The 23,150-nt window shown below is 40.2% G+C and overlaps 1 protein-coding gene across 1 annotated transcript in view; it reads right to left on the reverse strand.

The window, feature by feature from the left end:
* The window catches only part of POU2F1 (POU class 2 homeobox 1), a 41,476-nt gene extending 41,176 nt beyond the window's left edge, over positions 1–300 (reverse strand). The window contains exon 1 of the mRNA XM_058824804.1: positions 243–300. Within this exon, the coding sequence (XP_058680787.1) occupies positions 243–300 (58 nt within the window). The remainder of the gene's footprint in view (positions 1–242) is intronic.
* Positions 301–23,150: the final 22,850 nt, after the last annotated feature.

Here is a 23,150-nt window from a genome sequence, read left to right on the forward strand (position 1 = left end):
GGAAGGGAAATCTTACATAAAAAGTGTAGATGGTGCTCCAATAAAGTAGGTATGAATAAAGCCCTGTATGCAGTAGGGTTAAAGACAAAAGCATTCCCAGCAATCTGAAATCAAAGGGTGTAGCTTTTTATTTGTTTGGCTTTGTGGGTTTTTAAAATCCCACTAAATAGGTAAAGAAACTTTGCTTTTAATATCCATTCAATTCCACCAGAATACATCTGCACCAATTGATCATTTCCTACCTGTGTTCCCGTCGCCACTCTCCATCGATGGTTTACTGGTTTCTGACGGATTGTTCATTCTTGAGTCTGCATGAAAACAGAAAGAAAGATAAACAATACAGCAAAAAATCCCCAAATCTGTTTGTACCTTTTTGTTCAAGGGAAGTACAGACCAGCAGAAATTTGCTACGTGCTTTACCCTTATTCTGATTTATAACACAAAAAAAAAAAGAACAAGCAAAATCAGAACACAATACTGAATCTTCCAGATAAATATTATTTCAAAATTTCCTATGACATTATTCCCATATGTGAAAACATGGTATTAAGGGAATAAAAGACAGCATGCTGGAGGGCAATGATAGGTAGAAACTTAATTTTCAATACAATGAAAGTCATAGAAGAAAAAAAAGGGGGGGGGGGGGGGGGAAGAAGGAACAATGATTACACCAAGATTCAAAAACATTAAGTCTGACCATCATGGCCTACATTATTCTTGTGTTTGCTCCCCCTGCCCCACCCCAACAAAAGAAAGGAAATTCAGTCATTATAATTAAATGGATGCCATTTTCCTAATACTGCATTTCTATTTTACTGGAATGTCACTGACATTAAGTTATTTTATATTTCTTATATATTCAGGCAAAACCATACAAACATAAAATAATTCCTCTTCTTTCTCCCTGTGGATGAATGCATTGAAAAGTCTGTTCCTGGTTTCAAAGCCTGTCAGCTGAATACAGTGCAATGCAGAGGGCCTCTCCAGATGGCAGACAGAGAATATAGTTTCCTTATATAGGAATCTATACAGATGTTCTGTGTACAGCATCAGCTTTCCAGCTTATTACCTCCTCATTCCTTGCCACCGACCCCAGTGTGCCACATTATCACAAACCAAAATTACAAAATGAATCTCAAGACAGAGTAGCTCATAAAAAGAAGTGTAAGCAAATCCTTGAGCACACTCTTCCATTCCCATAATGAGCTAAAAGCAACTTCAATGAGCTTAGAATGAACCCTTTACTCCAGGATATTCTCTCGCTAGGTGCTTAAAAGGTTACCTCTGTCATGTACTTTCATCAAAGCAGTGATTTCCAAAATACCAACAGGCTGAAGAAGAATACAGGAGCAGCATTAACTGTGCTGCATCTTTCCCCCAGACAGCTCCAAGAATGCCCAGACTGCCTGGCAGTCCATGAAAGCTGGAAATGAGAAGATGAACCACTGCCATGTGCCACCACCTGCTACCACCAGTGCACAGGAAGGACAGGGACCTGCTGGAGTGAGTTCAGAGGCCACCAAGGGGGTCTGAGGGCTGCAGCACCTCAGCCATGGGGAAAGGCTGAGAGAGCTGGGGCTGTGGAGCCTGGAGAAGACTCCATGAAAGCTTTACAGCAGCCTCCCGGTACCTAAAGAAGCCTGCAAGAGAGCTGGAGAGGGAATTTTTAGAAGTAGTGACAGGGGAGAATGGCTTTAAACTGAAAGAGGGCAAGTTTGGACTGGATATTAGTAAGAAATTCCTACTGTGAGGGTGATGAGACACTGGAACAGGTTGCCCAGAGATGTGGTGGATGTCCCATCCTGAAAGTTTTCAAGGCTAGTTTGGATGGGTTCTGAGCAACCTGATTTGGAGCAAGGTATCCCTGCCCTTGGCAGGGGGGTTGAGGGTTGAAATTGGATAATCTTTAAGGTCCCTCCCAAACCAAATCATTCTATGATTTTGTGATCAATATTTTTAAAACTAATATAATTTTCCACATGAACAATTGTGGCAGTTGAACCCGAGAGAGTCGTGAAAATCCAGGACTGTAACAACCACAAAACCTCCCCGACAAGCTAACACAACATGTCCAGAGCCTCAACTCTTCTCAGAAAGTTCCTATGCCTATTCTTACATCTTTCACATGTTCAGCCACATGGAAAAGAGATCTGGACTATCAGGGTTACCCTTAGTATAAAGGCAGATGTGTTAAACTGCTTTTTGAAAGGGGGAGGGAATGAGGAGAAACTTTGCAGCTGAGTGCTGTTGCCCCACACTTCAGCAAGTTTTGCCCTGTGTTTCACAACCTCTCCTTAGCACATTCAAGCTACAAATTCAGAGTCTTGAAAAACAAGAGTTCTGCTAAGGTTGCAGGTACAGAACCTATTGCTTCCAGGCTCCTTATTTTGCCATTTTCCACATCTGGATAGCATGATTCACACTCTAGAAACAGAACATGGGTTCCACTGACTATACAGAAATGTCTGCTCTTGACTTGGCCCTCTCTGCTGAGAGATCTGTGTTTCTATCTAGACATTGCAAATATCTTAAATTGAGTTTATTGTTGTGGTAACAGCACATTTGTTTAGAGTGATTACAGGCAACATGCATTTGATAAGCAGCATTACTTCATTCCTTTACACACAGATGGCTACTGAAATTTCACTTTAGAGAACACCAAATGGGAGTCCTTTGCTTTGGACATAAATATGAAGAGTCCTTATCCAACAGGAAAATGAGCAAAGAGTTCCTACAAGTCACATACATTTGGTTGTGGAAACCAGGCTAATTCAGGAGGCTGCTGGACATAGGATGTAATTTTTAAGTCCAGAGCAGAAGAATAGCTTGAACCCAAGATACAACTGACCACAAAAGGGAAGAGCACAGGTTGAGAAAGTTGTCTCTCAGAAACATAGAATCCATTTGCTGAACCACTTCAGAAAGTTCATGCTAGAAAAACAAGAGAGGCCCTCCTGTTGCTAGTTTGTAGCAGGAATTAAAACATTAGAGCCAAGGTGCAGGGTACTAATGATAGAATAAGCAAAACAAACTAAACCACAGCTGTCCTGTGCACAGAACACAAGCAGGGCAGTCACTGTTCTGTCCCATGAGCAAGCTCACACAAGAAGCCTTCCTACATGAGCAAGTTTGCTCAGTCACACAAAGTTATAACTGCACAGACCTCTTTCCAAAAAGCAAGCCAGGACACGTTTTTCTGTCAGGCTACGCTGCAAAATACATCCTTCTAGAATAGATTTGATACTACTAGTCATACACAAAGTTTACTTAACTACCAAAAGCCTGTCTAAATGAAGAATATTTTATTGTAAAGATCCATCCTTAACAAAGACCTCAAACATTGCTATTGAAAAAAGCAGCAAGTTGTAAGAAGAAACATCTTTCTGGTAGTGCTCAGGTTCAAGCGAAGGATAGCATCCATTATTTCACCAGCTGACTATTTCTTGTTCAATCTGTGGGCCTTCTGCATGTAAAGCATCAAGAACAATGCAGCTATTTCCATTGCAAATGGTATGACATCCATCTGAAGCACAAAACTGCTACCAGCAAAACAGGCTCGTATCCGCGGGATACTCAACCACCGATTCATTCTGTGTCGCATAAAAAGGCTACTGGGTTTATATGTGCTCGTGCAATTTCTGCTTCAAACTTAAAAGAATAAACAAATGAAGTGGGCTAAAAAACCCCAGGCCTTAATGCCTTCACCTTTTTTTCTTCCTTTAGATCTTCCTTGGGTTTTAAATAAAGGCCCTGGGCTACAACTTCTGCCAACATTATCTAAAAACAAACTCCCCAGAAGGAAGGATCGAAAGCAGCAGGTGCATGATTGAAATCAAACTCTCAGGAGTGAATAAATTCCATGCTGCTACTCTGCTAGCAGGGCTGAGGTGTCGCCAGGCAGTGCTGTGTCAGCCTTTCACACACCCTCAGGAACATTTCCAAAGGCATTCAGGGGAAAGAAGCAGTGGACACCGGACCAACCTGAAGCGTTATAAAGACTGCACACAGCTGGCAAAGCAAAGAAAATCTTAACATGGTATATACCATTAACTGTTTCCTTTCACCCATTAAAGTGGAACTGCCTAATATTTCATTTGCACCAGCAACAATGATTCATTTATGTGCATGGGAAAAACAAAGTTTAATGTGAGTGAAAACATGACAGGAATTATTTAGAAACTCATTTTCAAAAACCACATCATATTGAGAAACAAACATACTCAAATGTCTGCTTTAAAATTTACCATTAAAAAATATTCTTTTACTTAGAGATATAAGTTCTTACATGAACTTATTTGATAGAATGAAAAGAATAATGATAATTATATATATATATATATATATATACACATGGAGCTTCAGGGGGAAAAGCCTTGAAAGTAAATAAAGCCTATTGTAAAATTGAGATGATCCATTACTATAAATAACTTTAAAAGACACGAAGAAGGAATTATGGCATGTCTGCTCTGCAGTCCTGATGGAATCTCAGTGCAGGAAATATATTATCCCAGTAACCTTAAGCACAGCTTGCAACGGTATCAATGGCAACCACTGTGCACTCCCCCTTATTTTCTATTACACACGAAGAACCTTGCTATATTAAAAACACACAGACATAACACACATTCTGTTGTGGAATGGCTCAATACAGTTACTAAATTCCTTCAACACTTAGGCTCCCTCTCATTCATTTTAATGCTTTAAAATGCATAACACACAGATATGCAAGTCAAGCCCAGTGTTTGTTAGAAGGCAAATGCTTCTCAGACTGAAATCCTAAAAGCAAAAGGTCTGTATTAATATCACCAAAGGAAACAAATTCTCCTGGAGCCAGGGAAAAGAAGGCAAACAACCAAACGAACGAACAAACCAACCAAAGCATGTATTTCCCTGGTACAGAGCGAGCTATCCACCTAGCAGGCAGCTATTGCTGCCGATGCACTGCTGAGCTTCAGCCCCACAAATACCTTCTGCATATGTGATTAAGCCTCTATGCATAGGCAATCTCCCAGCCTCGGTGTCCACAAGAAAGAGCTGAGCTGGTACCCACCTAGAACGTAGTCGCTGCAGTCCAGCATTGCTGTGGTATCCTCTACAGGTTCAGATAGTCCAAGGAACGGGAGAATGGCAATTTCTATCAAATCTACACTACTGCTCTCACTGAACATGAAAGGGAGTGGGGAGGTGGGGGGAGAAATACAACTTCAGTTACACCATAGCAATCTTCAACTGAACAGGGAAACTTCAGTTGCTGTGCGGAGTTTTAGTCTCTCCTACTAGCTGTGTCTGACATTGTCAAGGCGACTGAAGCGTGAAAAGTTCCCCTTTTTGTAATAAAATAGAAACAAAGATTGCAGCTGGCAGTTTCCATAATGAAGCTTAATCAGTATGCGCCTGATTAGGGCCTTATGCAAATCTCCTCTCGTTAGCACAGCAGCCAGCACTTTGAAGTCCATGAACAATTCATTTGCAGAGTACACTGAAAGCGCTCCCTGCATAATTTAAATCACGGTATAAATATTTATCAGCTCATTTGCATATTAATTGGCAGTGCATGAAGGGAAAAATTATCTCCCGAGTGCCAGCATAATAATTAGGGAACAAAATGAATTTTCTTCCAATAGCTTGGCTTCTCAGCCCTTACTCAAGCACAGTACCACAGGGGATCAGGGAGGGGAAGAGACAGAGTTCTGTTCAAATGCCACTGAAATGACACGTACAAATTAGAAACAACTCTACAGACTTAAGCACCTTTAATCTTATTCCTGCTGGCAACAATAACATCAGTAATAAAGGGGATTTGGAAAAAGCTTTCCACACAATCCAAATAATCCCACGAAAACAATTAGCAAGGTAGAAGCCGAACACAAAGCTGTCAAGCATCGCACATCTGCGTGGAGTTTTCCACGCGCGAACACGCACTGGCTCAGCACGGTCCCGGGCAGGGAAGGGAGCCCTGCCAGGGCAAGGAAGTGGCACGATTCCCTTTAAACGGCTAAAGAGCTTGGTGATTCATTATCGGGTAATCCCTTTGCCACGGCCAACTTAGCAGCAGTGGATATGTCAAGTATTGTGTAACATTTGACACCCATTAATCTATCCCGAGTGAAATCAAAATAGATTTAGTCTTTTGCTTTCCAATGACTTGCAAGAAAAAACCCAAAAATCTATTACTAATCCCTTCAAGCATGTACACAATATGGCTAAAGAAAGCTTATTTGCAGAGCTATGGATTTTCAAAGAGGCACGTCACACCCACATTGCATCTTTGAAGCACTCAGTGATAACCAGAACGCGCTTGCCGCTGTGACCACAAAGTACACTGGAGAACTGAGAAGAGGCTTTGGTCTATGGAGAAATCAATCTTCTTTTCCAAAAGTGGTCCACAGAAGTAAGTGGACTAACTATGAGGCTCTATTAAACCATTTCAAATAGTTTGTTTGCCACTCAAAAACTCGTGTCCTAAACAGCAAGAACATTTTTATATAAATTCAAGCATGATGTGGCCATCACAAAATTTATTACTCCATATTCTGATCAGGAAAAGATAGTATGATGATGCAGATGATTATAGGGTTGAGCCACCCACTTCCAGGTGCTAATGTGGATTAAAGAGTAACTTGTTTTTTTCCTTTAAAAATACCGTAGCTGTACTTTTCTTCTCCTCATTTCTCAAGTGAATTCAAGCACCACCTCTACAAACAAGAGGGAGTGAGAGAAAAGGGACTTCTCAATCATCCAGTACTGACTGGAATTTATTTCCACGCTTGACCTCTTCTTCTGTTCAGGTTCATATCTCTACTTAACACAAGATGTTCCCAGCTATATATTTAACATGAGTGATCTACACTTGAAAAAGATTGCAAGAAGAGAGGGAGAAGGTGCTCCCTACTACAGGGAGACAACTGCATGTGCTGAATAGGCTTTCCTAATACCTGGTTTTCTACTCACTAATGTGTCCCACTGAGACCTCTGAGGCACACATTCATGGTTCACAGACCTTCAGTAAACTTCACTCCTGCACACATACTTTTGGAGCGCACTGGCGATAATCCGCTTGCTTTACTGGAAGAGCCTGGACACCAATGGTGTGGCAAACCAAGCAGCTGGCCAAGCAAGGGGCTGAGCAGAGCAGCAGAGCAGGAGAGCAGAGCAGAGCAGGAGAGCAGAGCTCTCCTCAGAGCACAGGGGGCTGGCTGGTGGGGCACAGGTGCAGCCCCGAGCGTGCAGGAAGTGACCGTTGGAGTCGGGCACGCGCGCGGCCATGGCTGATCTGCTCACAAACATCAACCCCCACACAAACCTTCCCTGGAGCTCTAACACCCACTAACAGCCTCACTCGAGTCAAAAAGTATTGTTGTGTTCACCTGTCTAACTAACAACTGGCCAAAAAAAAGAAGACAAATAAACAAAAGCTCTCCCCAAACCAACCAGCCAACCAAAACCAAACACCACAAAAAACCCAAACAAAATGGTTCTTTCAGCGACCACTTCATTCTTTGACAATTTTATTATCTTAGCTCTTATCTAAGCTCATAGAACCGTAGAATGGTTTGGGTTGGAAGGGACCAGCCCCCTGCCCTGGGCAGGGACACCTTTCACTAGACCAGGTTGCTCAAAGCCCTGTCCAGCCTGGCCATGACCACTTCCAGGGATGGGGCATCCACTTTTTGTTTTGCTCTAGTTTTTTTGTGTTTGTTTGTTTAAATTTACCATTTAATCTCTGCTCTAGTAGAGAAAGAAAATATCTGGGGAGGAATGGAGCCATTCACTTTGCTCCAAAACCAGTGGTGGAATACATTAGTTTAATGCTCTCTTTAGGTTCTGCCACAACACTGCCTATTCTTTCTTTCTGGCTACTTATTAAAAGTTACTTAACATCCTGAACTAAGGACATACTTCTGGTACTCATGTTTAAGCAAAACAGCACTCTGGGCCTTGCTCAGTTTTGTTTTTCCTCCAAAGGCACCTCTTGAAGAGAAAATGCTGCACTTTGTGATAAGTAAAAAGCTTGCCACATCCCATGAAAATACAGATATCTCAACAAATGTGTGTCTCCTCTTTAGTCAATTCTACGGTTTTTACATTAATGATTTTCCCCCATAATCCAATTCAAACTCTTCCTTAAAACCAAAGGAACTAACACAGATACAGATATGACACAGGCAGATTTTCTTCAGCCAGACACTTCAGAACTCGCAGATAACATTTCAGGAGACTCTTTCTACCCCATTCTCTTATTTTGTCACTTTCTACATATTTTCCACACCATACCACTTCAAATGAATGTCTTCCTTTTGCAGTCTGCCCCACAAGTATGTTACTTTCTTTATTCAGTTATAATGACAATACCTGATTCCTTAAGAACTCTGGTTTTGGAGAGGGAACATCATTTTTACCTGTAGACTATGCAACTCTTGGGTTTTTTATATGGATGTGTGTCCATATACTACTGAAATGTCATTTACTACATGCCCTCCATGACAGCTAAGAAATTTCTGCCCCTATCCAGCTCAGTGACAAGCATGACCTTTGCAAACTTCAGGGCTGCACTTTCTGATGAGATTACCCAATAAGGCAACTCATTATTTCCCTTTCAAACAGTGGAGTGCAAAGGAATCCATACAAATGGAGTACAAAATACAGGGAAGGGAAATAACTGCAACATTAGCATGATGCTTTCACTAGTGTATCAATGCTTAGGACATTCTGCCTTGGAGGTACTACATTGTAACTCAAGACATTTCCAAGTCTCCATCCCACAACCCAAAGGAAACCTAAAAAAAAATTCAACAAACAGAACCCCAATATGTTATTAAAAATTTGTAAAAATCACATACTTCAACAAAATAAACTGTTATTAAAGTTGGCACAATCCTCTTAGAGTAACTATGGACAGACAGCAGTCTGTTCATAGCTAGGGCTGCAAGCTAACTCTAATTTTAGCCACCACCTTTGACTGTGGCTAACAGAATTGATTTTATCTGAAAATTGGTAAGTTTGCTCTGAAAGCCAGAAAGAGCAGTTGTCTGGAAAAGTCAAATAAAATTGGCCTGGTTTAGACTTACCAGTCATTAGGCAATTGCTATGAATTGGAATTTTAGTCTACATCTAATTTTACTTCCCACAAACTCAAATCATAACCATCCTTTAAAACTTTCAACCACACAAAATGCCTTTCAAAATTCCTTTGTGTACATTTTTGAAGGAAATTAAGCATGTGGAGAGCTAAGCAGGAATGCTAATTTATCTTATCAGTGCAGGACAGCGGATACTTGTAAGCACCTGATACATTAATAGAAAAGGGTTTGTTTGTGGGTTTGGTTTTTTATGCAACTTATTTTTGTCCACAGAAGGTAGCAACTACCATGGATTAAGTCTTTTTTTCATAGAAAGAAAAGTATGCTGATGACAAATTTACAATACCACCACACAAGGAGGGAAGAAGAAAGGAGGGCTGTGATATGATGAGAGAAATAAAATAAATATCCTTATTCAAAAAATATAGAATTATAATGTCCACAAGCAAACAGCCTTATTTGAAACTCACAGCTAATTCTGCCACTCAGGAGTATCACCTGAACACTTTGCCCTACTCTCACTGCCTGCAAACCATGGCATGTAAGAAGGCATCCATATTACATTTACATTAAAGTTTTTCTTCCATCCTGTTGAATGTTTTCTTTCCAATAGCAAAGGACACAAATTCAGTGCAGTCAACCCTTGTTATCTAAGTAAATGTTATTGTCATAACATTTACTTAGAATTTATAGAATATTTTGAAGAGCAGTAAACGTTAGGTCTTTACATGTTCTGAATTAAGCTCTCCTGTTCCACTCATTATGATTTCATGACTATTTCATAATGGCTTGAAACTTTTCTTTCATGTTGTTTTTAGTGGGTTTTTTTGTTTATTTACATGCATCATAAGCACTGACTCCAGGAACTAAATTCCAAAACCAACCTGAAGTGCCACACCTTTGAAAACCAATTTGTGTTTAACTACCATGTTCCACCTGCCACAGAGCTGTTGCACATTAGCACATTTGATTGTCTTCAGGGCATTCACCTCCTTCCAATTTAACTTGAAGTTAGAATAGAAAATGAACAAATCATGCTGATTCCTCCACACTTCAGGTATGGTGCAATACCACTACATATTCATTGTTCTAGTAAACTTGTATAAAAACCAAAAATCTGTGCAAACTTGAACAGGATTTTTTTACAAACACACACAAAAATGTCTTAAAATGTGACTATTATATGGGAAACACCTGTTTGGATTTTTTTGTCCACTTATGTGAGTCTCATTCTCCTTTAAAATTATTGGTTTGTCAAATCCAAAATATTCCACACTGGCAAGTACTGAGCACCTTGGGTAGATATATTTTGTATATTAGTTAACACCTCTTGTATTTTATTACACTCACAGGATTTGCATGCCTCAGGTTGCTTTTCAAAAAAGGACTGCAGGATAAAATAAAGTCTGAAGAGAAGACTGATGTGAAGTTGCATGAACAAAACACAAGGGAGGGCTGGAGAACAAGATCAGTAAAACTTCAACATTTATCAGAATTAGGAAAAAAGGGATGTAAGGGTGCATGTCTATGTTACAGTAGTACTGAGGAAAAAAAAGAGGCCATATTACTTCCCCCTCCTTCCCAGCTTCCCTCCTCAGCCAAACAAAACCCAAAACCAGCCTCATGAAAAGCTTGCAAGCTTTTATGGATGGTGCACCTTGGGGCAGCTGGAGAACCTGGAGCACCATCAGGTGCCCATGAGCAATGTGGTGACCCCAAATTTCCCCTGGCAGGGAACGCCAGCTAATCCTCATGCACCTCCTGGACCTAAGGTGGGGTCATTTGTCCCACAAATGGCATTTATGGGAACATCTCTTCCCCACTGTTCTACTGAAATCATGCACTCATTTGAATGGGAAAGGTAAATGCAGTCATACTGCCAAAACACCAAGCAATGAAGGTAGTTTCAAATTGTTATTGCAACACAAACTAAAAATACCAAATATTTCAGAAAGATAAATATTATCTAATATGCAAATCACAACACAATTGATTTGCCTTGACACAGAAGAGTACTTATGCCAAGCTCAAATATTGAACAGAAATATTTATTTTAGCAGCTGTATGAATTATTACAGCCTGGAAGCATCACTGTATGTGCATTCCAAAAGCATTAATTTTGCCTCCCTGTGTCCACTCACATAACAGAGACAGGCCCTCAAAGCTTCCAAACATTATTTTCAAACTCACCTGTAAATCAAAACATAATGCCTTATGCCAACACGCTGTTTCCCTGCTCTCCACTTTGCCAAAGCAGCAATTACTAGTCTAGCTTGATGAACAGTCTCTACAAAGAAGAGACTAATTCAGTGTATGGCTTAACCACACAGCACTGCTCAAATCCCAGAGCCTCCACACCACTTGTCATTAACTACACTACAGGTCACTCTCCAAATACATAAATCAAAGTCATGGGTTTCAGCTTACAGTGAGTCCTGCTGGAGCCAACTGGATTCATCAATACCAACAGCCCTGATAGTATTTAGCTCTAGTTAGCTAATTAGAGTGTTTGACAAACAAATTAATAGCAAAAAGCACATGCAAAACCTCTGCAGTTCATCCTAGGAATTGAAGGTGCACGGCTGTTGTGCCCACACTTTGCAGGAACTGCTTTTGCTCTCTCTTCCTTAATAACTATCTCAAATCCAAGGAAGGATATTGCTTTAATGCCCTCAGCACACTGATCCAGACACTATTAACACCTGTAGGAACCACAAGACATGTCATGAGAATGCTTCTTTCTGAAGCTTAAATTATTTGATCTCAAAAGAGGAAAAGGCCAAATTCCAGACAAGCTGCTTTGAATGTTACAAATTGAACAAAAAATTGCCAGATGCAAGATCTGAAGAAAGAAACAGAGTTATTCACAGTGCAGACACTGATTCCATCCATCAGCATACGTATCCAAGGATCTATCATCTTGGCTGCTCAGAGCTAACATAAAACTGTATTTGCTATCAGCCAGGAAAAAAAATAATACAGAGTGCTTGGGCATCTGGGTCTTTAATTTGCAATAATTTAGGAACAGCAGAAAGTGAGAACCACGGGATAACTACACACATAAAGTACGACCTATAAGAGCTTTTCCACAAGATGTTCACAAGCCTGGTTTTGCCCATTTTAGCACCTATGCTGTGCTAAAGCAGAAAAGGCATTGATCAGCTTTTCCATGAAATAACCACAAGAAGGGGTTTACTAGAAACAATGCTGAAGGGCAGCACGACTGACACCTGTGGCTGTGTTTGCAGAGCATTTGCTGGGAAGACATGCACATTGGATTTGCAAGTCCATGGACACACCACTGAACACGGGAATGTCTTGTTCATTTCTCCAGCAAATCAGAGAAGAGGTAAACTTTTGCACACTGCCTCACTTTTTGTAATTTATTTTGATTGGAACTATTAGCTTGACAGGTGCAGAATCCTCTCAAAAGAAAAAAAAGCCATGATCTACTTAAAAATTACAGAGTAAAAGAAGACATTTGAAAAGATTAAGTCAAAAGATCTAACTAAAAATTTTCAAAAGTGATGCACAGAATACTTAAATTTTTAGTTGCCCATTCCTCAATAAAACACAAGTCTTATATATGCATATTTCTCTTTTTTTCCCCACAGAGAATTAAAAAACTAAAACCAGGACCCTGAATTTAGGGCCCTGTCAGTACCACAACCATGGGCCATGAATGCTGAGGCAGCACAAAGCAGCATTGCTGCCCTGCTGCCTCTTACACAGCTACACAAGAGAGTTGGTCTGCCTTAAAACTACTCCAGCTGCAAGGAGAAATACTAACCCAAATCTGTTTTTTAATCCAAGAGGGAGAAATGTTTACCCTGGTGAAACACACAGGCAGCAAGGTCACAGAAACAAACAAATGGGAAAGATGGTTCCAGCAGGAATATTGCCTCAAAACCTTCACTGTCTACAGCTTCAGTCCACTCCTGTGTTACACACCCATCTTATGAATCCTGGCATGTACATTGTGTGACAAACAGAAGAAATTAAAACTTAAAATCTCACAACAGCTATTTATTTCCTCTTTGGGACACTGACTCTCAGCACTAATGCTGACAACTTTTATCAAGTACACTTACATATGCACATACCCCACCAATGCCACTCTGGAGAATACTCTGATTTCTGGTCTCTCACAGGCCATTTCCATGCTCAAAAATGGAAATGTGATCCCTACACTGTCAAATTTAACTACAGAATCACTTATTTTCATCAGATGCATTGAAAAAGGCGTTAGAATTGCAAGGTTTTGAAAGTAAAGAAAATGGGGAGTTGTTGACTGAGAAGCAGCAGCAGAATAACAAATACAATTATACAAGTAAGTAGTTTAGCACAGACCCAGCTTAGAGCACTAAACCCCAAATTCAAGGAACTGCTCACCTAAGAATTGAAAAATAACTACTAACAACTCTAAGATGTCAGTAGACCAATCTACAGAAATTAAACAAGCACACCTCATAAATGTCTGAGACCTCTGAATAAAGCCCCTGTAGGCTGATCTAGAGCATCAAGCCAGGCTGAAAACTGGAATTCTCAAGGGACACTACAGCTCTGGTGACATTAACAACAGATCAGAACTGAAGCTGTTTACAAGCAACCACACAATAACCCTCAGAATTCTTCATATATATATATATATACATATAATGTATATATATAGGTATATATGAATATGACATATAAACATATATTTTTATGCATATTTTATGTTTTATATAAAACATTCATATTATATTATAAATTATATATATTATATATATTATAATACTTATATATACTTATATAATAATTATATATACTATATATATTGTAAATTATAAATATAGTATATATGTTCATATTAGGGGGGTTTTTTTAGTAAGGTAGTGATCTCGGATTTCTCAAAGCTTCTAAGCCTACTGTTCTGAAAAGAGTTTACATGTTCTGTTTTCCTGCAGAAAGGTACCACAATAGTGCAAACCCAGTGGAAGAAATAACATAAAGAGCAAGTCAGCATACAGTGCTGTTTTCATCACTTTTATGATCAAAAGGCAAGTTGCTGTAGTGAGGATGAAGAAGCAAGAAAAAAAGTAAAGCCCCTAAGTGCCAGGATACCATCATCCCCAAAAATCCAGCCAGGAACAGCCCAAGAGCTGCCAACTGACCACTGCTGCTGACTTGAATGAAAATCATTCCCCAGCCTTCTTAGGAAGTCAGTCACCACTGAAAGAAGAGCAATTCAGTGTTCAGAAAAACCCCCTCAAGCTAAGCTCTCCAGCAACACTCAATATTGCACTGACATTTTAATACTGCACAGAGTTGATCTAACATGCCATTTTAAAAGAAGGACCTGTATTCCACATTGCTTTCACAATCCCTCCCCACCACAGAGATTACTCATTAAAAATGCAGAGAAAGTTAGCAAATTCTATGGGATTTAACTAAGTCAGAGGCAATTAAAAAAAATCCTCTGTGACATTCCAGTTCCAGCAAGCCTCACAACACTGGTGAAATGCATGTAAAAAGGTTACAAAATTCAGAGCCCTGCATGAGCCTGCAAGAAGCATGAATACGAGCATCTTTTCCATCCAATGTCACAGTCTCAAAATGACAAGCCCTTTTTTGCCTGCCTACCAGCGAGCCTACACTCCTCTTTTCTTCTTTTGAATTTTCCCCAACTTAAATTGAATGCAAATAAGCCAGGTGTGGTCCCCAGAGCAGTAATCTGCAGATAGTCCCCACCGAGTTCCCATAGCAACTTGCACAGCTGGCCACGAGAAAGAGGTTGTCTCTGCTTCATATTGGCCACAGAGTTTAAACACTCAGCAAGTGAAACACCAATTACTGCATCTTGTAAAGGAAACATCTACTAAAAAGCACATCCATTTTTCCTTGATTAACACAGGAAAATAAACCTCTGGATATGTTCCTAGTCCAGCAATTGCTCAGCATGTAAAGTGAATATTTGTTATTTGGAAGAGGCGATGCCTGTGAGGGAAATGGCTTCTCTTTTCTGCTGCAAGGAGCTGAAGTTTAAGAAACACTACAGCATTTGGAAAATGCCTGTCATTCTGTACCTTGCCATCAAGAAAAAACACAGCTGGAAGAGAAAAGTCAGAAACTGAAATCCTTCTGGACAAGTTATAAGACTTTCACAAGACAGTACCTCTCTGACAAGTGCTTTGTAATATTTCAAATTTTTACTGTACTCTTTCTGTATCAGCTAAGTCTCAGTGTAGAAGTCCAAAGTTACTGTGACTGACAAACAGCTGTTCATTCCATACAAAACCTGCCCTTTGTTCCTTACCTACAAACACAGATCCCTCCTTCTATTAATTCCATGCCTTTCTGCATCCTGCATGCACAGCTCTCTACTGTAGCCTGCAGCTCTTCACCCCAGCCCTCTCACTGTTTCCACACCATTTCTCACCAAATCCAGCTGGCAAAACAACCAGGGAGAAGGCATGGGGCTGGTTTGGAACCAGGGAGGACTGACTGGCCACATGTCAACCAGAAAAGCCATACAGAGAAGGACCAGGCTGTCCCTGCTTTTCCTTTGGCACAGCCACAAACAAGAAATCTCTCCTCTCCTCAGACTGAGGGTTCAGCTAAGAACAAGGCTTAGGGGAAAGGATGGCCCCAAGTATCCCTGCTAATATCCTTTGGGAAGCAGGAATACGACAGCAAGACACTGCCCACTCTCTCCCACCCCCAATTACAAATCCAAGACTTTTTGGGGCAGAGGATGTTACTAAACATGAAGTAACCTCAACAGATTTTTCTCTGCCATGAATCTGCACTAACATCCCATTGAAGCCCTGCAAACTTTGAGGAACCAGCTTGCAGCAAGGAGTCCTACAGTCTAAGCCTACAATAAAGAACATTCTTTTCTATTTTGCTTTGAATCTATCTTCTTCTGCAGCACCACTGTAATGTCCCCTACTTCTTGCACAATAAGAATCCATGAACTGTAAGCTTCTATTCCCTCTCCATGACACTTCACTGACTTCTGCCATATCCCCCCTTAGCTCTGTCTTCCAGGATACAGTCTACACAGTTGTCCATTAAAAGTGTGAATGGATTCCATAAAATAATTCCTAATACTGCTTTTCTACATATTTTTTTAAATGTCTGAGGAGAAGAGCTGCACAGCCTAGTACCTAAGAGAAAGAAGCACTAATGGATTGTGGCACAATGCTATTTTTTCTTATATTTGCACTCTGATCTTTTCTTGTTAAGTCCTAGCATTTGATTGGATTTTTGACTACTTGTTGAGCATGAAAATACAGCAGCTATTTCCATGAAAAATTGTAAAATAAAAGATCTCATACATGAAGCATTAGGAATCTCTATATTAACTGCACATAAACTCAGGACTTTATCTCTTGTTCAAGAAGAACTTAGTATCATTGAAACATCTGTTCAATTTGGTTAAAATTGGACAACAGGTTTTGAGAGAGTGGAAAGGGAAAGTCAGAAAGACATAACACAAACCTCTCTTTCCTTTGGAAATCTGGTTAAGTAAAAATAACAACATGATGCTTATCAATCCCCAAAAGAGCAGGAGGTTGATAAGGAACAGCCTCAGTATCAGTCTCTCCTGTTTGTGCTGACTTTACCACGTGTCTGTCCTTGTACCTGGCATAATCATCTCTCAGTGATCTCTACTCTTCCCGGAGGGCATGGCAAGCCTATCCAGGAACATTCAGCCTGTAACTTCACAAAAGGCCACCATTATGCCAGTTGTCCCATATGAGAATGTACATTTATCTAGGAAAGGGGAAATATAAACAACCAGGAGCAGTTCAATGTGCATATTGGACATTTAGCTATAAATTTTATTCCTCCATAACATTTACAAGACACTGCATACCTGTGAGCTCTTCCCATTATCCCACCTGTGGGAACTAACTTGAATCCATCACTACCTTGAAAGCTGCTCATTTGCTTAAGTACTTTTGCTTTTCTTCTCTACCTTTTCTGCCTCCAAGATTTCTTTTCTTTTTCTAATCAGCAGCACTTCAAAGAAACAGCTGAGCTGGTGGCATTAAAATGACCAGGGAAACACACAAAGCTTTAGCAGGGCACAACCACTGAGCAAGAGAAACATGCCATTTAGTGTTAAAAATGATGACTGTAAGCCCACTCAGCTGGGGGAAAAAAATCACAATTTATTAGAAGGAAGAAAAAAACAGTATTCCCCTATTCTCTCACCTGGCATAATTTGCACTTTAGGAACCACACCATATTAACACTGACAGTCCACTGCATATTGATAAAAGCCAAAGACTTAAAAACTGAAGGCACTCGGTCTGTATTGCAAGCCAGTAAAATTGCACATTTTACAGGAAGAAACAAAAGGGGAATAAAAAACTGGCAGAGTCTGGAGCCTGAGAGGCTGAAAAATGGAGAGATTTTATACTGAAAGTGAACATGCAATTTTGAAAGAATTAGTAGTAATATCAGCTAATACTGGTATAACAAATAAATATTTAATGTCTGGTGTTAAGGAGGAGACACTCTAAATGCAAATTTACCCAAGCACACACACACATGCTCTCAGCTCTCACTCATATACATCCCTTACACCAACAAAGAGGCAAGTTTTGTACATCTCAAAAATATAGAAGATTTCAGTACATATTGATTCTGTCCTCTACAGCTCTCATCTGTGTTGTGGTTCCTTTCATGACGTTTGTTGCATGCTGAGGACAAACCTGCACTGAAATTGTCCATATGCAACTCAAATGTCATTTGACCAACTCTAACCCTACACATGGTTCTTGCTATGAACAGCTGAAACAGGGGATGGAGGGGAAGGGAGGAGGTCAGAGGGAGGAGCGAAGGTTTTGCCTTCTGATGAGATCTGGAGACAAACACAACATTTCTGTAATAGTAGGAGGCCTTTGAGCACCTCCTGTGTAACTACAGCCTCAACTTCCAGGTGATGGATGGGATTAAGAACAGTCTCATTGACACACTCTAATAGACAGAGCTATAAACCATTTTCTTAGCTTCAGTGTTAACTGGCAGTTCATTTTTTATTAGGCATGCCCTAGGACTGAAATCACCAGCATCAGTTTCCAGTAAGTGGATCTTTCTGTGCACCTTGGGCTGGTTAAAGAGGCTCCCTTAACCATAAGACCCCTTACAGTTAGCAGTCACTGTTCACCAGGTCCAACTTGGTGTAACCAAAAATTCTAAATTTTCAATTATGAATTTTAATTTCAGTTTGACAGGCTTTTCACATTCTGAATCCATCACATCTCTGGCTCTGTTAGCAACTCTCCTGATGTTACAAATTTCCTAGCAGCACCAAAAGGTTGGACTCAACCACATTAGTAACTCAAGTATTGTGTTATCACAGGTATTGCCTCACTCCAAAAGCCGTTTCCTGACTCTCATTCATCTCAACTCATTTTTAGAGTGTACATGCTTCAGAGCACAAGCTCCTCCACCAAAAGTGAAACCTACATCTTTTTTTGCTAGGTGTTTAACTGACACTTTATTTAGCTGAATTAAAATACATGGATAAGTTCCCAGAAAAAAAATGGTGACTTAGACCCCTTTGGGGTACAGCAGTCATGGACCTGACAGCAGTAACCACCAATATTTGCATCCAATGAAAACTTCACCACTAAAGCTTCCATACTTCTTCTACACTGGCAGATACAGAAAGCACTTGCTGAAGAAAAAGACACAGCCAGTAGATTTTGACTTTCCATTAACAACTGTATTGAAATTTTTCAGTTGTCCTGTCCTTAATCCTTTTAGTACGTGTTACTATTGATTTTGTATCACTTTAATTTGGTAATCAATGAAGTAAGCCATTCTAAATCAGATACATTATAAAAGAGTGCATTTTATCAATACAATTACAAAACAGAGCTTTAATCTTAACAAGAACTGAAAAGGCTTACAGCAAATTCATCTGAAAAGACTTTCTCTCCTGCCCCAGAAAATTGTATGAATTGACATTAGATTATTTTTATTGACCAAAAATTGTCTATCAGCAAATAAAATTATCTTGTTACTCAAGCGAGTGCAACTTACCTCCAGCATTTAAAATAAAACTGCCCCGTTTTTGACATTATTGACTCACTCATTTTTCCACCCTCTCTCTACAGCTTCCTTGGTCACTTAAGATTTACCAACACCAACAAACACATAAAATCAACAAATTAGAGAGGTTTCTTTCCAGTCAGTCTGAACTACTAAATGCAAGCTGCCTTGTCTCGCACAGTTTAGAAATCCAACTCATACAGTCTCCCCAGCATTCCTCTTCCTCCCCATTCACACTTACTTTGAGAATGGCATTTTCTCCCCATTTTCAGGAAACGCTTAAGGCCACTCAAAAGCAGGTGAGCAGGTGGTGATCTGTGTAAGAACAGAGGTGTTCACCCTTCTGCACATTTCAGGAAGTGTCCAAGGACTACAACTCCACAGGCTGCTCAGTCAGCCTAACAATTGTCTCTCACCAAAGAGGGGAGTGGAAATTCCATTATTTCCTCTGTTTTGAGGGCTTGGTGTGGCTTTTTGGCACTACTGTATCAGGCCATAGAGGTGTCTAAGTAGTGCAGAAATTGATAAATGGGGAGAGGTGCTGCTGTGGTGGCTCACTTCGGCTCATGAAGTCCTATCTGCAGACACATTCATCCTACACCATGCAATCACAGCAGGTGCTGTATGCAAATTTTGAAATAAAGGCATTCACTGGTAATACTTGAGCTTTATCAGCTTGCAAAACACCATCAGGAAAAATAGACCAGAGCATTCCAAACAGTTCCCTGTGTACTTGTATTTCATTAGCTGGAGAAAGGTAATTCCACATGACTACACCAGCCAGTGCTTCCCAAGCCTTGCCACTGCCTCTGCTCCTTACCTGCTAACCAGGACATGACCACTGGGGAGGGAAAAAACCAGACTGCTATTTCAGAAGGAGAGTACAGAGGGCAAACTGGCAAGGCTGGAGCTGGAATCCTCCTCAGCCAGCAGAAAGACATTGAAAGCCAGACCTCCATGTGGACTCCTCTTTGCCTCATCAGGAGGGGGGAGCCATATAAGCTATTTATTATGATTATTCTTAAATTATTTTTTTTTAGTATCTAAAAATCTATAGCATCCTTCTAAACAGCAGAGCATGGACAGCTATTTGTCTGTCAAGCAGCTTTTGCTGATGAATAGTAGATACCCAGTAGCAGAGGTACAATTTTAAATAAGTCATCTGCGTTTATTCTTTCATTTCCCTCATTTTTGTATTAAAATACCAGCCATCAATACTTGTCCATCCACCATGAGCTGTTCTTTCAGAGACTGGCTGCAAGAGTCAACAGGCAGACTCCAACATCAGAATCTTTAAACAGCATTCCTCATAATTCCTCTTTCATATTTTACTTCACTATATTTACTTCATACTACTTTACTTTCATATTTTACTTCACATATTTTACTTCACTACTTCACACACTTCACAAGTTTGAAATCCTACAGTATACAGTTGACAATAATCTACCCTATGTGTGCAATGAATCATCAGTTTGCCTATTAAATTAACAATCAAATTAATTATTAATTTATTAGGGGTTTTGTCCTGCTAATTACAGAAACATATGTATCATACTATAAAGGCCCTTTTTATTGCTGCTGAGATGACCTTATTTGCTTAGAGCACCAATTTTTACTAATAATTTTTTTCAATTATCACACTTGAAATCAGACATACATTCAGTTCTCAATCATGTGCCCACCGTTTTAGCTGAATTTTTAAACCTCCCCAGCACCAACTGGATGTTCCACATGCTCCTCACTTACAAATTTCACCACACACCCCTACTGCCAATAATCACCCTAGTTATTTCTTTGTCAGGTTTCTGGTTACACTTTGATGGTGGCAGACCTGGCCTTTCTCCAGAGACTCTCTCCTGGAAAGAGATCTCGTGCACAAGTCAATTTAAACTTTGCTTTCCTAAGGAGTCTTTCCAACTATTTCTATTCAAATCAACAGATAGCATCTGTTTAAATGGTCCTAAGAATTGTTGCAAAGAGATGAACTGCTGAACCTAAAACTTGCCTCATGTATGACTAATATGAGGTACAAGAAACCTCACAGTGGACACCCATGGAATAGCCCACTTACCAGAGAAGTTTCTTCCTAATGCCCTTTGGTTAGCACTTTATTTGTTCCCTGTTGTATAATGGTTTTTCAATTCCTTACAAAGGCTTTACAAAGCTTTCATTTAACCTAGCATAATGTACTGTAAATGAATAATCCCTTTTCTTTCCTGATCCTGTTAATCTTTTGGCCTCCGTTACATCTCACAGCAGTGAGATGCAAATGTTAATTATGCAAGAAGTAGAAGATCTGTATTTTGATTTCCATCTGTCCAATACAAGTCCAGAACAAGACACAGATAACTGAGTGCTTTCCTATCACCATGGGAACATGATTGCCAGGAACATACCAAGAACGTCTCATATTGACTCCCAGAAGCCCCAGTCAAGTACCTTCTATCCATAAGAGCCTCCTTTATCTCCTTTGTTGATTCATATTTTTCACAAACCCCTGGTTATTCTCACTGTAACTCCATCTTTCTCAGGGCTGCAGAAACATTGTCTTACTGACATAACATCTACCTCTTGTTTGCATCATGTATGCCAATTATCCCATCTACAAAACACATGTAGATGTAGAAATAGTTGAAACATCTTATTGATGTGATAGTGAAAACAACCAAAGTTGACAAAGTTGTAGGGCACCCCCCTTTTCTCCTGGCCATCCCTGCCATGGGGTCACACCAGCACTCAACTCACCCCATGGCTGGCATGACTAGCCCACAGAACTGGGCATCAGGAAATTACCCCTTCTGAAAAACCATTCTGGCAGTTCAGCTCCCAAGCTGGATGGCTGCAAAATCAGACAAGCCCAGCAGAGCAAATGCCACTGAGGTTGGGACCAAGCAGAATCAGTCTAGTTTGGTTTGAATTGTTTAAACCACAACCTCACAATATTTTTGGATTTTATAACAAAGCCAATCTTAGGACTGTCCAGCACTGAAAAAGAAAAGCTTCATTTTCTTTCCTTCCCCCAATGACAACAAGTTGGCTCTCCCTCTTCCCTCACGCTGCCATCCCTGGCGCTCACCTAACCAGAGGGGGAGACCATTTTAGTTGGCAGTCCAGAAGAAAACCAACTTAACAGAAATTTTGCTTCCTTTCAAGTTAAATCAGCCATGTGTGGTAGCCAAAGACTGCAAACAGATACAAGGGCAGAGGCTGAATCATGAAGGAGTGGGAAAGGAAGGAGAAGTGCCCTGTCCTTCCAGTGGCAGGAAACTTTAAAAGGTTTGTCACAGCTTCAGCATGAGTGTGAAGAGCCAGGGACAGCAATGTGATGGCTCAGCACTGTTGGAAGGAGGGCACACTCCACACTTGGATTTCCCACCATTATTGGCTACACTGTGCTGGCTTTGTCACCACACCTCTCCAGAAGGGTATTTACCTTGTCAGAACAGTAGAAGACTTTGCAAAGGAAGAGGAGCAAAGACAAGATAATTCTGAAGCTGAAGGTAAGGAGCAAGGGCAGTCCCACTTCAGCTTCAGAGAGCTGCTAAGTTGGCTTAGCCAAGCTTGGAACCATGACTTAAGTATAGACAGTTCTGTTTCAGAAGGAGATGCATTGTTATACTGTAAAGTGCCTAAAACAAGAGTTGTAATCAGATATACCCATAGAGGAGTCACTCAAGTCACCATCATTACTGCTCTTCTCCAGTACATTAGTCATTGTAACAAATTAGCTTTCCCCTTAAACAAAACATTCAGCAGTGACCACCCAAAAGTCTTACACTGCCAAATACATTTGCACCTTTATGTTCTGAGCTTCCTTCAAATCCAAAGCAATGTGCAAAATGCAATGCATGAGGCATTGTCAAGAGAAACCTACTGAAGCTGTAGCCACAGAATTGGGACATGTTTTAGTCAACAGTGACTCAAGACATCCAATGCAATTCTCATCTCTTAGAATTACTAGTTAAATTTTGTTGAATAGTTCATAGTTAAGCATGTTAAAAATTAGTTGATAGG

Source organism: Ammospiza caudacuta, chromosome 2, assembly GCF_027887145.1.
Source record: "Ammospiza caudacuta isolate bAmmCau1 chromosome 2, bAmmCau1.pri, whole genome shotgun sequence".
NCBI lineage: Eukaryota > Metazoa > Chordata > Aves > Passeriformes > Passerellidae > Ammospiza > Ammospiza caudacuta.